A 16,044-nucleotide genomic window follows, 5' to 3' on the forward strand; every position below is an offset into this window, starting at 1 on the left:
CACCATACAGGATGTTTTTGTTGTTGTACTTAAAATTGTTTTTATTGAGTTAACTCTGCATATATATATGTATGTATGTATAACTGGGTTACTTTGCTGTGTGGCAGAAATTTGCAGAACATTGTAAGTCAACTACAATAAAAAAATTTTTAGAGAGTTGCCATTGTGGTGTAGCAGAAACGAATCCGACAAGGAATCACGAGGTTGTGTGTTCAATCCCTGGCCTCGCTCAGTGGGTTAAGGATCCAGCGTTGCTGCTAGCTGTGGTGTAGGTTGCAGATGCGGTATGGATCTAGTGTGACTGCCGCTATGGCTGTGGCCAGTACCTGTAGCTCCGATTAGATCCCTAGCCTAGGAACCTCAATGTGCTGCTGGTGCGGACCTTAAAAAAAAAAAAAAAAATTAAAAAAGACAGGAACTCTGTGAGCCATTTTTATGCCTCTGCTAATAATCACAGAATGTTCTAGGGAGAAACGTGGTGTCTGATCCATGGGAAATGGATGTGAATATTTTTGTCTCCTGTTTTTCTTCCTCAGGTTTCTAATATTCAGGCAAGAACAGTTGTATTGTCCTGGGCTCCCCCTGTTGGACTTTCATGTGGACCCCACAGTGGTCTTTCCTTCCCCTACAGTTACGAGGTTGCCTTGTCAGACAAAGGACGAGATGGAAAATACAAGATAATTTACAGGTAGCGTATATTTCTGTGTGTTTTTCTCAGCTGCTCAACTGTGAAATTGGAGTTCTTAAGGTCACTTAAAAACAAAGGGAAAATTTAATGGCTTTGTGAATTTTCCTTTAAATAGTTCTTTTTAAGAATTAGTGATGAGGAGTTCCCTTAGTGGCTCAGTGGTTAATGAATCCGACTAGGAACCATGAGGTTGCGGGTTTGATCCCTGGCCTTTCTCGGTGGGTTAAGGATCCGGCGTTGCTGTGAGCTGTGGTGTAGGTTGCAGACACAGCTCAGATCCCACGTTACTGTGGCTCTTCGTAGCCAGCGGCTACGGCTCCAATTCGACCCCTAGCCTGGGAACCTCCATATGCCGCGGGAGTGGCCCAAGAAAATGGCAAAAAAAAAAAAAAAATTAGTGATGCTTATAATGTTCAGAGTTAATTTCGTCCAGAGCAATTGCTAATCAGAAATAACTTTTATAAAGCACTATTTGGTGTTGGTTATATTAGCTTGGTTATATTAGCTTGCCAGTATAGTACTAAAGAAAATTTTTCCATTAATGTTGTCAGGGTAAAAAAATGAGTATGCCTTTTAGTTTTCACATTTATCATACACTCATATGATTACCTCTTTTTAGGCGCAGACCTTTTACTAGTCTTGTTTTTCAGAATTCTACAATGTGGTTTTTCCATTTCACCCTACGTCTTATCCTTCACAGCAGCTTGCCAGTCTGTAGTAAAGCATTTTCATTCTGAGGCTTTCTTAAATGGTCAAAAGTTTTGCACACAAAATAAGGGATTATTCCCTTCTACTTTATGGAATCCAAGATATTAGCCATTCGAGTGATTTATAGCTATGTTCTAAATGTGATAAAAAAAAAAAAACTGTTAGGGTCAAGTCTTTTCTCTCTTGTAATTGCTTAGATTTGCAGAGCAGGCACTCAGAAATGTGGTCAGGTTTTCACTACTTGTTTGACCTCTATGACTGGCCCTGGGAACTACTGCCCAAGCCCAGTGTATAATGGTCACGTAAGTCCCACCTCTTCCTCTGTCAGAGAGGCTGGTTTTCTCACCATTTCATCAGTGCTGCATCAGTCCTGTAGACCTTGCATCTCCCCAGCCACTTAACTCACTTAACATCTTAACTCACTCCAGGGACTTGTCTTCTTATGGACAAAGGAAAAGGGGGAAAGAGGGAGAGAGGGAAGCCCTTTAGTCACTCTCTTCTTTTGTTGGTGCCCATGGGGCTTCTGTGGTCTCTTGCTGGGCTCCTGCAGGAGTCTCCCCGGGCTCCCCGCCATTCACTCTTGCTCTCTTGCCATCCAGCCACCACGCTGCAGACACAGCAGGCAGGTTGTCCTCCCTGTGAGAACACTGTGGTGCTTCTCCACTGTGCTTAGCGTGGTCCTCACCCTTTACTCTGATTCACAACCATTGAGTTCTCTTTGGAAAAGACAGAATTGGTAGTGACCTTCACAAAATATAGAGCGCCATTTCCCCCAGCCCACAAGAAACAGATAGATTCTCTCAGTGCATGATGGTCATTAGTGGCAGGAGCTGGAGTTCCAAAAAAGTAAGGTTACAGTAGATAAAAATTTCTATTGGGGAAATAACAATTTAAAAAATTTTTTTAAATAAAAGAAAAAGAAAGTAGGAAGGTTGGGAATGAGGGGAGCAGGAACTCTCCTGTCTTCATCTGAAAGGACCAGCAGCCGCTCACCTCAAACAGGTTGTTACATAAAGAATGGCCTAGATTTGGTGATTCTTTGGACTTTTTTAAGGAATTGCTGAAATTATGAAATGTGGAAATTTTCCTAATGTTGAATTTACTCAACAAATTCAAAAAACTTTAAAGATAACGTGCAAGTCAGACAGACAGCAGAGCTGTAGGCAAGGTGTAGGCATTGACCTTTAAAAAAGTTTTTATTTGAATAATTTCAAGCTTTTAAAATACTGCATAAAGAGAAAAAGAAATATGTGCATTTCTTTTACCCAGATTCACCTATTATTAACTTTTTACCTTATTTGCATTGCAATTTGATTTTCTCTCTCCCCTTTTCTTTCCTCTAAATCTCTGTTTTTTCCTATTAGTTTTATATATCATGGTTCTTTTCTGATAAATACTGCAGTGTGTTTCCTAAGGTATTTTCTTACATAACTACAATGCATTTATCAACTTCATGACTTTACATCAATACCACTTTTATCTAATCTGTTGTCCACATTCCAGTTTTGTCACTTGATTAAATAAAGTCTGCTGTAGCATTTTCCGTCCCTCTAGGACAAGATCCTTTCTAGTGTCAGGTACCACAGTTAGTTGTCACGTCTCTGTGGCCTTCTTTAATTTGGAATACTTTCACAGTATTTCAGTGTCTTTTATGGCACTGACTTTTTTTTTTAATCTTCTGCTTTAATGAAGAAAATGTACACATATACATACTTTTTCAAAAACAGAAATGTTAGCTATCACTAGCATGGCAGTAAATTAAATTTTTTTAAAAATTAGGATCAAATTTCAAACATACAGAAAAGTATAGAAAATACTACAATGAACCCCCAGACAGATGTCACTCAGATTTAACAATTATGAAGATTTTTGCCACATTTGCATTATATCCCATTTATCTTTTTTATTATCATTATTAGTGTTATTATTATTGAAACATCTGGTAGCAGCTCACAAATTAACACATCAGTTTATTCCTACATAGTTCAATATGGATCAACATAGATATTTTTCACATAACTGCAATGTCATTAATATATAGAAAAACTAACAATAATGTCTGGCATCATTTAATACCTAGGCCATATTCAGATTTCTTCAGTTGTCTCAAAATTATGTTTTAATAATTGATTTATTCTCGGAGGAATTCAAACGAGGTTAATACTCTCTTACATGGGATTGTTATGTCTTACAAATCTGTTTTAATCTAGAATTCTTTCCCTTGCATCCTTTTTATTTTGTAAAACGGTAAAGCCACTTTGTTTTTTAAACGTTAATTGAGAAAATTTTACTGACATATAGCTGATATACAATGTTGGTTTCAGCTATATCTCCCCTTCTTTTAAGAACTCTTGACCAGTTGCAAAAAGTGGATCACTTTTTCCACTCTCAACTTAGTCTACCCTCCCTCATATTTCTCATGAATTGATAGTTAGCTCTAGAGCATGGTCTGATTCTAACTTACCATTTTTGGAAGGATACATTAAGGTGGTTCTACGCACATACTATTCCAGCATGTTGGGAAGCAACAGAGTTTGGTGGCCTCACTGTGATTAAATCATGTTTAGGAATTATCCGTTGATTTTTTTTAAAAAAAACTTATTTACTTATTGGAAATGTTATGTTAGTTTCAGGTATACTACATAGTGATTCAAAATTTTTATAGATTATACTCCATTTATAAGTTATTATAGAGAGTTCCCGCTGTGGTGTGGTGGGTTAAGAATCACACTGCAACAGCTCAGGTCACTGCAGAGGCAATAGGTTCAATCTCTGGCCCAAATGCAGAGGGTTAAAGGATCTGATGTTGCCACAGCTGCCAACTCGAATTCATCCCTGGCTCAGGAACTTCCATATGCTGTGGGTGTGGCCATAAAAAAATAAAGTTATAAAGTATTGGCTATATTCCCTGTGCTATGCAGTATATCCTTATTTATTTTATTCATGGTAGTTTTTACTCTTTAACCCCCTACCCACTTAGCTCTCCTCTCTCCTAACTACGTACTAGTTTGTTCTTTATATCTCTGAACTTGTTTCTGTTTTGTTATATATATTTGTTTTATTGTTTAGATTCCACATATAAGTGATAATGTACAGTGTTTGTTTTTAACTTATCTAAGCATAATACCCTCCGGTTCCATTCATGTTGTTGCACATGGCAGTATTTCATCTTTTTTGTGGCAGAGCAGACACTGACTCTTTTTTGGAGGGGGGGGGAAACCTGCGGCATATGGCGATTCCCAGGCTAGTGGTCAAATCTGCTGCAGCCGCCAGCCTATGCCACAGACACAGCAATGCGGGAATCTGAGCCCTGCCTGTGACTTACACCACAGCTCACAGCAACGCTAGATCTTTAACCCCCTGAGTGAGGCCAGGGATCGAACCCACAACCTCATGGTTCCTGGTCTGATTCGTTTCCACTGCACCATGATGGGAACTCCAACACGACATTTTTGAAGAATACAGGTTATGCCCATACAGCCCCACCTCACTTTCAAAATTTTTTTAAATGGGAACATTCCTTATTTTATGTTGGATGTTTCCTCATGAGTAAGTCGATGTTCTATTGCAACATCTGATCAAATAAATGGTTTTACTTTATATAAGAGAGCTACTTATTGGAATCTATCTATAAAAGAGCTATTTATTAGTATTGATACGCGAGGGAAACAGATTTCTTTAAGAGAGTTGAAAAGGTTAAGTGGTTATGGTTTCTGCCCTGGAGAGTCTTGGAACCACCTTCAACAGACAGATGGTCCTGTTATTTACGCGTACATTTATCTGGAGATCTATTCACTTTGCTTGCTTATTATTTATTTTTATGTAGTTACTTTGAAGAAGTGATAAGATCTTTTGGAATTTTATTAGTAAGTTAACTTTGTCATTTTTCCAGATCCAGAATGACTTCATTTGAAGGAATCTAATTTGCTAGTCCAAAAAAATGATAATACCAAATAGAAAGGTTTATTTCTGGTTTATGGTAGAAGCAAGCATAATAGTTTGTGAATTATTGTCAGTACATGACTACAAGACCCCAATCCAAAACCTGTTTTATTTTTGAATCTTGTATCATTGATAAATGATTTTTCTTTGCAGTGGAGAAGAATTGGAATGTAACCTGAAAGATCTTAGACCAGCAACGGATTATCATGTGAGGTGAGTTAGGATGTAGGAGATGAACAGTGTTGGAGAATTGCTAAAATAAATCACGTGCCCACCCCCCCCGTTTTTTGGTCTTTTCTAGGGCTGCACCCACGGCATATAGAGGTTCCCAGGCTCGGGGTCTAATCTGAGCTGTAGCTGCCAGCCTACACCACAGCCACATCAATGTGGGATCCTTAACCCACAGAACGAGGCCAGGGATCAAATTCGAAATCTCATGGTTCCTAGTCAGGATTTATTAACCACTGAGCCACAGCGGGAACTCCCATTTCCCCCTTTTTAGAAGTATTTGGTTAGTTGCACTTGCCTAATTGAAAGTTGCAGTACCTTTGCTCACTGGCCGTTCCTTAGTGTCCTGCACTTGAGAGCACAGAGACTGGGAGTCCACAGAAGTGCTTCTGAGAATAGAAAAGTAGATGATATCCTGAACAGAATGTAAAATTTGCTTTTAAAAAGTAATTTTTATTTTATATAGTCTTCGAAGATCTATTGGAATGTGTGGTTTAATATATGTATTTTCTTTCTATAAAACAGAAGAATTTTTTGCCATGGATTTATCAGTCATTTTATTACAGCCCATACATTCAAACTGTGTGTTCTGCCCAAATAACTAAATACAGTTTCTCCCATGTTTCAAGAATATTTTGGTGAGCTTCTACCATGGAGCAATAGGTTAAGAATCTGACTGCAGCAGCTCGGGGCACTGTGGAAGTGCCCGTTCAATTCCTAGCCAGGCGCAGTAGGCTAAGAATCTGGCATTGGTGCAACTGCAGCTCAGATTCAATCCCTGGCCTAGGAACTTCCATATGCTGTGGGTATGGCCATTAAAAAAAAAAAAAAAAGAATACTTTTGGACCTTAAAAGACAATAGTTTTGAAGTAAGACAAATAATGCAAATATCAAAATTATCTCTAACAAGAAACTAATCCGGTTTGCCAAAACAACTCGTGTAGTCCGATATGTACTCTGAAATCTCTACCGCAATTTTTGTGGATTCTCTACTGTGGCTACTCTGGAAGGCAGAACTAGCTAACCTTAGAAAGAAACCCAGCCAATTACAGACCTGCTAGAGGGAAAGTATTATCTGAATTTTTACAGTGAGCCCTGTATCTTATTATTCAAAGATTCATCCATATATCCATTTGCAAACAGGCAGATTTCTTAATCTGAATGTGGTCCATAATATTTAAAAATTTTTTATTTGACTTTAAAATTTGATGTAATTTTTTAATTTGATCAGAAATTATAGTTTTATCTAATCAGATGCACAACAAATTTTCTCTCCTTTCTTCAGTTGTATATGTGTATACCAAGATTATGTAATAAAATTGCAAGCATCAAGCACACATCCTTTATTTACTTTCCAAAGGTTAATTCACTTCACCTGTTTCTTTGTGACTAAGTAGAGGCTGGTAGCCTACTAGAAAGAGCATATGTTAATTAGCAGAGAGCTTGAATTCTAGACTGGTTGTGCCATGAATTGACTGTTTCCATTTTTGTCAGTCACTTAGAATCATTCCACAATTTTCTTGGTAACAAAGGTAGGGAGGGTAGGGTTGTGTTCAGGTTATAATATCTTGGTAGCTGCACAGGTGTTTAAAACTATGGCAGTAAATAAAAGGGCAAGGTTTTTGTATTCAGCCATAAATTCTACATCTGCTTAGCCATGTATTGTATAGGTGAACTCTATTCCCACCATCTTTTCCTGTTTAAAACTTTTGTATTTTGAGTCAGTTAACTTCGGTCCAAACATACTGAACTTTTCACACCGTCTGTACAAACAGATTTGTATAATTTGTGAAGCTGAGATGATAATAAGAATAGTTTAATCACTGTTTCAAAATGTCAGTTTAACAACAAAGCAGGAAATGTAACACCATATAGGGAGTCCTGTAAAAGTTCTCCATTAGGTATAATTAGCATATGTTTCCTTTTTTAGCTGTCTTTTAACATTCATTGTCATTGCTTTACTAAAGGTTTACTTTATTTTCTGCTCCTTCATGACCTGACAGTATCTTTTTAAAGAAATTTAAATGTCATAGTCTGACCTTTATTTGCCATCTTGTCTGCTGTTTTCCTTCATTTCCTTTTACCCTCTCTTACAAAGGATAAATTTAGAATACTTGCTCATGAATTCTTTTTTTTTTTGGTCTCACCCATAGCATATGGAAGTTCCTGGCCCAGGGATCGAATCTGAGCTGCAGCTGCAGCTGCAGCAATGCTGGATCCTTAACTCACTGTGCAGGCCAGGGATCGAACCCCTGCTGCCACAGAGACAATAGCAGATCCTTAACCTGCTGCATCACAGTGGGAACTCCTGCTCATAAATTCTTTTTCATGTTTGATGCATGTCTTACCTTAAACTTCTGGGCAGATAAAAGGAATAATTAATGGATTCCCCAAAAGAAATGGGAGCATGAGGTGGTTACCATCTAAAGGGCTTATATGTGGACTTCCTCCTGACGCTTCTGGGATCCCACACTTGTGATGTATTTAACACATATGCGACACTACACTTGTACAGCCTAAGGCACCACCAACTATTATTTGGTCTAGCTCTCTGTTGGCCAGAGAGATGGAAAATTCTCCCTCTCTTTGTTCACAACCTCCCCTAGTAAAAATTCTTTCCTAAGAAAAATGTCTACATTCCAAATTGTAGTCTCTTTGCTCTGCCTAGTCCATAGTCCATATAGATCATTCATTCTCTTTCCTTATACAGCTTTTCATTTTTCAAGTTAGAGAAGACTCTTAACACTTTCAACTCCTACTTAGATTTAGTTTCCTCTGGCTTGAATTGCTTTGGTGAGGGAGCTTGATGACATAGTGGACAGATCTTGGAATTTGAAGTTTATGGCTCAGTGACATACTGAGAGTGTGATTAGGCAAGCTGTGTAAACTTAAATGGTTTTGTTTTCTAATTCATAAAACGAGAATAATAATGATACTAGCCTTGGAAAGATAGTATGAAAGCAAATGAGATATATGGGCACATCTGTTATAAACCCAAATGAGGTATATGGACAAATCTGTTATAATGTATAAATGTTGTTTTTGTTTTATTTTTCCAAAGTTGTTGCAGTTTTTCCATACTCTAAAAATAAAAAGGACTTTGTGATGCAGGTTCTTTGAAGCTATATATGGTTTTACCATATCACTCACTATTTTATTGGGATAAAGATATACCATATCGTTGGAGTTCCTGCCATGGCTCAGTGGTTAACGAATCTGACTAGGAACCATGAGGTTGAGGGTTCGATCCCTGACCTTGCTCAGTGGGTTAAGGATCCGTCATTGCTGTGAGCTGTGGTATAGGTCGCAGACGTGGCTCAGTTCTGGTGTTGCTGTGGCTCTGGCATAGGCCAGCAGCTACAGCTCCAGTTGGACCCTAGCCTGGGAACCTCCACATGCCATGAGTGTGGCCCCAGAAAAGACAAAAAGACCAAAAAAAAAAAAAAGATATACCATATTGCTGAAAAAAGGAGCAAAATCTTATGATGCAATTGAGTTAACAGTCTCAGAGGCTCAGTTCCAGGAAAGTGAGCTTTTATCAACATAGTAGCCTCAAATATAATTTTAAATTTAATAGCCACTTTTGGAATTCCTGTTGTGGCTCAGCAGAAATGAATCTGACTAGGAACCATGAGGTTGCGGGTTTGATCCCTGGCCTTACTCAATGGGTTAAGGATCTGGCGTTGCCGTGAACTGTGGTATAGGTCACAGACAAGGCTCTGATCTGCTGTTGCTGTGGCTCTGACGTAGGCTGGCAGCAACATCTCCAATTAGACTCCTAGACTGGGAACTTCCATATGCCACAGGTGTGGCTCTAAAAAAAAAAAGACAAAAAGACCAAAAAAAAAGTCACTTTTAAAAAAAGGCCTCAAAAGGCTATATGGAAATATTTCCTCATTGAGTTTCCATAACAGAAGCTACAGAAGAATTCCATTACCATATAGCTACAAAATGAGCAATTATATTCATTGCCATTTTTATTTATTTCTGCATTATTGAATTAGGAAGTGTTGCCTTGGAGGAAGTCTAGAGAGCCAATGATGAATATTATTATTATTATTACTATTATTATTTTGTCTTTTGGGGGCTGCATCCACAACATGCAAAAGTTTCCAGGCTAGGGATCCAACTGTCACCACACAGTGCTCTGAGCCACAGCATTGACAACAATGGATCCTTAACCCACTCAGCCACCAGGGAACTCCTCCTTCCAGTTCTTAACAGTGCAGATTTTGACAAAGGCCTGCAGAACTCTCTTTTCAGTCACTCTTCAATAGAGTGAAAGGTTTCTTTCTCGCATCAGGGATTGACATCTCACCTAGGGCTCCTTTGTTGCTTTAGATTTCACTACTCTGATTCCATCCCCTTTACATTGATTGCTCAATAATAGCTTATAGAATGCTTTTTCTCATTTTTGACTTTTTCCTCTCATGTTAGTGAGTATTGTCTGAGTTCACCAACCAGATGCACAACCATTTTTTAAAGTAGCAGTCTCTTAGTCATGGCGTTCTGTCATTGAACTGTCTTGTGCTTGGCATCAGTTCCTAGGCAAGAATAGCTCTTGACTTCTGCTTGCCGTCACCTCACTGTTACTGGGAATAATTTATTAAGAGACCAGTGGCATCCTTGAGACGGTGCTATAGGTCATGCATCTGTGGCTGTTTAGATTGGCACTTGCCGTGCTCTTTAGGCCACATTCCACATTGAAAATTGTTTCCAGAGACATTTCAGATTTTAAAGATTTTTTTTAAAGTCTTTTTATATTACTGTAACTGGTTCTTACACAAATTGCTTTTTTTGGTTTAATGTTGGTTAAATATTTAAAAGGAATCAATTTATAATTGTCAAAGTGTATTTATTTAGTGCTTCCATATAGGGCATTGTGTTCTGTACTGTGTAAAGTCACCAATGCAAAATCTCCTGGAGTGGGGGGGATATGTGTTGAGGAAGAGAGAATGAGAAAAATCCATTACATACATACACACACGTAACATTCCATTTTATAATACTTAGGCATAAGTATTTAACTTTACAATCACAAGCATTTAACATATTCATTTATACATATACTAAGAAAAGCATACTCTTAATTGGTAGTATTGTAATTAATGCTGACATTGAGATAATCATTTTACTGTGGGAGTCAAGAATTTATATTTTTATCAATGATAGGATAATCAGGAACTTGCATGATGGACTAGATAGCAAATTCATGACAAAATTCAAAGTCATTTTCCAGTAATTGGCATAAACAATTTGGCAAAGAAGTTGCCCAGAGATGATATCATGTAATAACATTTCCCGGAAAAATGATGTGATGAAGCATTTCCAAAAATATGGGTTGACCAGCTCAGTGCAGAGTTATGAAATAGGTGTTATTGACTAAAAATTGTGGCTCCTAGTACATTACAGATGTGCTGGAGGAAGTTGGAGGCAAATTTCTTAAATTCTTGGAGCACCTGTTTCATAAGCATTTAGTATTTAAACTGAAACACATGTGAAAACCCAACACAAGATTAATTATACTATTTAGAAAAATGCCTTCTTTGCTGGGATAAATGTTAAAGGAACTGAATTGTTTGTTGACATATTTAACCTAGAGAACTGCTTCTATTCCACAGATCCTCTTATCACATGATGATGTTTAGAGATAACACATCACCATCATGTGAGAAACAATATCTCAACATTCTTGAAAATGTACTGTCATTTCCAGAAACTTTTTTCGTAGAACTTAACTGATAAAAATTGGAGTTCTCTTGTGGTGCAGCAGGTTAAGGATCCGGTGTTGTCACTGCAGCAGTTTGGGTCGCTACTGTGGTGCAGGTTCAATCCCTGGCCCAGAACCTTCCACATGCTGTGGGTGCAGGGGGAAAAAAAAAGGAGGTGGTTGTTATTACAATTAGTTGCAGTCTATTTACCGAACAAGTTTAATTGACAGATGTAATCGTGTTTACATGTCAAGTTTTAGGTACTGTGTGCAGAACATTTATATTGCCATATAAAGTAGATCTCGTTTCCTTTTCAGACAGACTTTTACAAGTGCAAAGCATTGACTCCTAAATTAAACAGACTATAATGTTCTTTGAGTTTAAAGACTCCTGCTGGCCCATACAACTATCCATCTTCAACTACCTGGAATTTTTACTTGTGCCATCAGGTTCCTTTATTCCCACTGTCATCCTCCCAACCTGGCTGTCAGGAGCTTTCTTTTTTTGTTGTTGTTATTATTATTATTATTATTATTATTATTATCATTATTTTTGGTCTTTTTGCCATTTCTTGGGCCGCTCCCGCAGCATATGGAGGTTCCCAGGCTGGGGGTCAAATCGGAGCTGTAGCCGCTGGCCTATGCCAGAGCCACAGAAACGAGGGATCCGAGCCACGTCTGCAACCTACACCACAGCTCACAGCAACACCAGATCCTTAATCTACTGAGCAAGGCCAGGGATCGAACCCTCAACCTCATGGTTCCTAGTCAGATTCGTTAACCACTGAGCCACAACGGGAACTCCCTGTCAGGAGCTTTCTTCATTCATGTTTCTCTAGCCTAATCAACAGGGATTTGTGATGCCAAGAATCTCATTAAAAAGAAAGAACGAACTTGACTGAGTCCTGATCCCCCCAGATAACTAACTGCGGCCTGCCAGTACTTCTGAAGGCTCTTCCCCAGCCTCCTTTCCTCTGCCCTGTTACCCTCATGGATTTTTGGTGCTGTTATTATGACTGTTTAGGACTGGTCTACCTGAATGTAGTCTGAATTCATAAGCAAATGCCTAGTGACTGCAAGGTGAGATACCTACTGGTAATGTAAGTGGGTAAAGAGAGTTGAGTTAACGGCAGCTTAAAAGCCATCTCAAGGCCGGTAGGGAGTGATGGGGACTTTGAACTGGACACCACTGCCCCATCTGATGTGGGAGCTGCTCCCAGCTGCATCTCATTCCTATCATGCAAGTCTGCAGCTGAGTGTTACTGGAACTTCTGGTTTTTAGGAGAAGCCAGAGATTCATTTTTTTTTTTTTTTAATGAGAGGCATCAATTTTTTCAGCATTGGCTTAATTTTTTTAACTTGGTATTTCCAAAGATTTCAGTTACAGTCAAAAGTAAACAGTAATTTAATGAACTCTCATATATCCACCACTCAACTTTTTATTTCCTTGGTCCCTCACCTACCCCCTCCCCCAATAGTTATTTTGAAGTAAAGTCCAGCCATCATGTTATTTCACCTGTGACCCACAATACTTAGCGTCATCACATACCCCATGCCCATCCAAAATAAACAAAAATGATAAATTCCTTAGTGTCTTCAAAATCCAGAGACTTCCCTTTTCCTCAACTGTCCTAAAAATGAAGGTTTTGTTTCTTCAGTTTGTTGTAATTGGAATTCAAACATAGGCTAAATATTGTGTTTGGCTGATATCTCTTAAATTTCTTTTAAGCTATAGGTTTTCCCTCCATCCCTTTTTTTCCCCCTCTTCTTGCAGTTTTTTTTGTCGGAATAAATTTTTTTGTCTTATAGAATTTTCCACATTGTAGAATTAAGCTGACTACATCCCTGTGGTGTTGCTTCATAATGTTCTCTCTATGCTTCCTATAAAGTGGTGAAGAGGCTTAATCAGACACAGGTTCATTTTTTCTTGCAGGGGTAGTGGCATGATTTCTAGTTAGGGGTGTATGTCTGCTTATCTCTCTTTTTTGATGATCGTTGCCTATGTCCTTTCATTCATTGGTGACTGTAATATTTCAAAGCATTGTATTCCTACCCCACACCCTCCTTCCACCCCCACACATATTTGGGGCTAAATGCAATCCATGAGCCATCACTTGAATTCAACTGATCTAATAGACTTCAGGCTGGGACCTTGCCCATGTCTGGAACATTCTGTGATTCATTTTAAGTAACTTACTCCCAGTGAGCCTGTCCTGATGCATAGAAATGGTCTTGCCAAGTCTACCATTCAGTTTTCTATCAACATGCGCCTACTATAGTGAAAGAAAAAAAGAGCATTTCTTTCATCAGATTGGGCGAAGAGCATCCTAACGATAAGCATCTTTTGTTTGGATCACATGTCCCTTGTGGAAACAAGTCAAATATCCAGTAAATATGTATTATACCTTCTAAAATGGGAAGGAGTCTTCTCTGTTAGTATTTTTGACTTGCATGGCCTCTGTAAATTTTTGTGATGGACTTTTAAGGAGTTAAGGACTTTAAAAATCATGCACCTAGTTAGGTCCTATTTTCCATAGTGTTATCTTTAGCTGTTGTTTATTCCTTAGGCAGAGTGAAGGGAAATGGATTGTGGGTGTTTAGAGGAACATAATTGTAGGATGAGTAAGGACAGTAGGGGATATAGTATAGCAGTTAAATTTCTGAGTCCAGTTGATCCAGCTTTCTAGTTTGGTAGCTTTGGAAAATTTACTTCACCTCTCTAGTCTAAGTGTTCTTCTGTCTTGAATGGTACCTCATAAAAGGCTGGTAAGAATTAAGGGCTTGATGTATTTACCAACTCTGAATAGCTTAATTCTTGCATCTTTTTTAGGCAGCAAAGCTTTGTTATCTTTTTAAAAGAGTATATTTTCAAATTATTTTTTAAATGCCCAATATTTTAAAAATGGAAAAGTAGAAAGGAAGATGATAAAAATCAGCATAATCTTATTTTATGCTATTTGAAAAAAGTATAGTTATATAAAGGCATGTTATATGCTTTTTCCTCACAGCTTCTCTGGAGAAATCAGGTCCATATGTTCAGTTTTGGGCCAGGCAGTTTAATGTGCAGAATGCGCATCTTTATTCTTTGTTCCAGGTGTAAGAATTAGATGTTCACATGGATAAACTGTACCTGAACAATGTTTTTATTGAATTAGAGATTCATTTGGCAGTAGCAGGCATGTTTCTGTGGGTGAAATGTCCATATTTCTAACTAAACATCTGCAGTGTTATAAACAGTTCAAAGATAATATCTACTTTGTTATATTCATACTTCTACCTTCTTCTCCAATTTGTGGATCCTCACCATTGCTTCATGTCTCCTTTCACTCAACCCTCAATTGTGTATTTTTAGCCTTTTTTTTCCAGAGAAAGTCAACCAGAGAGTTGCTTGATGGATATTAGAATGTGTATTTGGAGACCATTTAGGGGTTAAGGATATTTCCTTATTTACCATGTTCTTTTCCAACCGGTAGATTCTGCCCATCTTAAATGGGGCTGAGTGGGTCTGACAGCAGGAGAAGGGACTGACTGCATTGAGGTACACAGTATGCTGGGATGATTTTCCCTGGAAGTGCTGACCATAGTTAGGTCAGGACAAGACCAGTAGATAAGAATAAGGTCACGGTATGTACTACATAAGAAAGTCTGTTCCTCTCTGGAAAGCCGTAGGGCAAAGCTGAGATAAAAAACCTTGGTCTTCTGTAATGGGCCACTGCCACTGACTGTATTTGTCTCTGTTTTCAGGGTGTACGCAATGTACAATTCCGTAAAGGGATCCTGCTCTGAGCCGGTTAGCTTCACCACCCACAGCTGTGCACCCGAGTGTCCCTTCCCACCAAAGCTGGCACACAGGAGCAAAAGTTCACTAACCTTGCAGTGGAAGGTGGGTAGTAGTGCAGAACATTGGGAATAGTCTGAAGTCTGAAGCCATTTGAAACGGTTATGTAGCATGATTCCGGTTTGCTGACGGTGTTTGCTTTTCTACATAATGTCTACGTGAAACAAATTATGATGATATCAGAAGTTGCCATCTCTATAAAAATTTGGCAGAAGGGTGGGAGAGGGAACTGCAAAAATCAAGTTTTAGCTTTCTTCATAGGGGAATTCGGTAAATATCTTAGGGTATGAGCAATACTATGTAAGTGATAAAAATATTTAAGGTACCTTAATTTCATCATTTTCTAATAGTTTGATACATTTCAACAGACATTTACGGACTTGAGAAAATAGTTTTTGTGAAGAAAGATTTAGATAAAGTATGTCTGTGTCTCTGTTGGCTACTGTCAGTGGTGACCCTGAAATGTTTAATATTTAAAACTGCCTAGAGTGTTTAGTGTTCTAAACTACATTAAGATTTCATCAATTTTTATTAATTAAGCCTTCAATCAGTTAGGACTACTAATTATTATTATTTTTTTAATTAAAAAAATTTTTTTGCCATTCAGGGCCACACCTGCACCATGTGGAAGTTCCCAGGCTAGGGGTCGAATCAGAGCTATAGCTGCTGGCCTATGCCACAGCTAGAGCAATGCAGGATCTAAGCCATGTCTTTGACCTACACCACAGCTCATGGCAACACGGTACTTAACCCACTGAGCAAGGCCAGGGATTGAACCTGTGTCCTCATGGATTCTGGTTGGGTTTATAACCTGCTGAGCCACACGGGGAACTCCCTAATTATTTTTTAACATCTAAATTAGGTAGTTTCATGAAATGCAACTTTTTGGCTACAAAATAACTGTTGCCAAAGAGAGGTCTTTAAAGGATA

At 38.4% G+C, this 16,044-nt stretch overlaps 1 protein-coding gene across 4 annotated transcripts in view; it reads left to right on the forward strand.

The window, feature by feature from the left end:
- The window catches only part of FNDC3B (fibronectin type III domain containing 3B), a 345,183-nt gene that overhangs the window by 247,721 nt on the left and 81,418 nt on the right, over positions 1-16,044 (forward strand). For all 4 annotated transcript variants that reach the window (XM_047786565.1, XM_047786588.1, XM_047786572.1 and 1 more), the window contains 3 exons: positions 537-688; positions 5,492-5,551; positions 15,021-15,159. In XM_047786565.1, the coding sequence (XP_047642521.1) occupies positions 537-688; positions 5,492-5,551; positions 15,021-15,159 (351 nt within the window). The remainder of the gene's footprint in view (positions 1-536; positions 689-5,491; positions 5,552-15,020; positions 15,160-16,044) is intronic.

The sequence above is a fragment of the Phacochoerus africanus genome, chromosome 1 (genome assembly GCF_016906955.1).
Source record: "Phacochoerus africanus isolate WHEZ1 chromosome 1, ROS_Pafr_v1, whole genome shotgun sequence".
NCBI classification, from domain to species: Eukaryota; Metazoa; Chordata; class Mammalia; order Artiodactyla; family Suidae; genus Phacochoerus; species Phacochoerus africanus.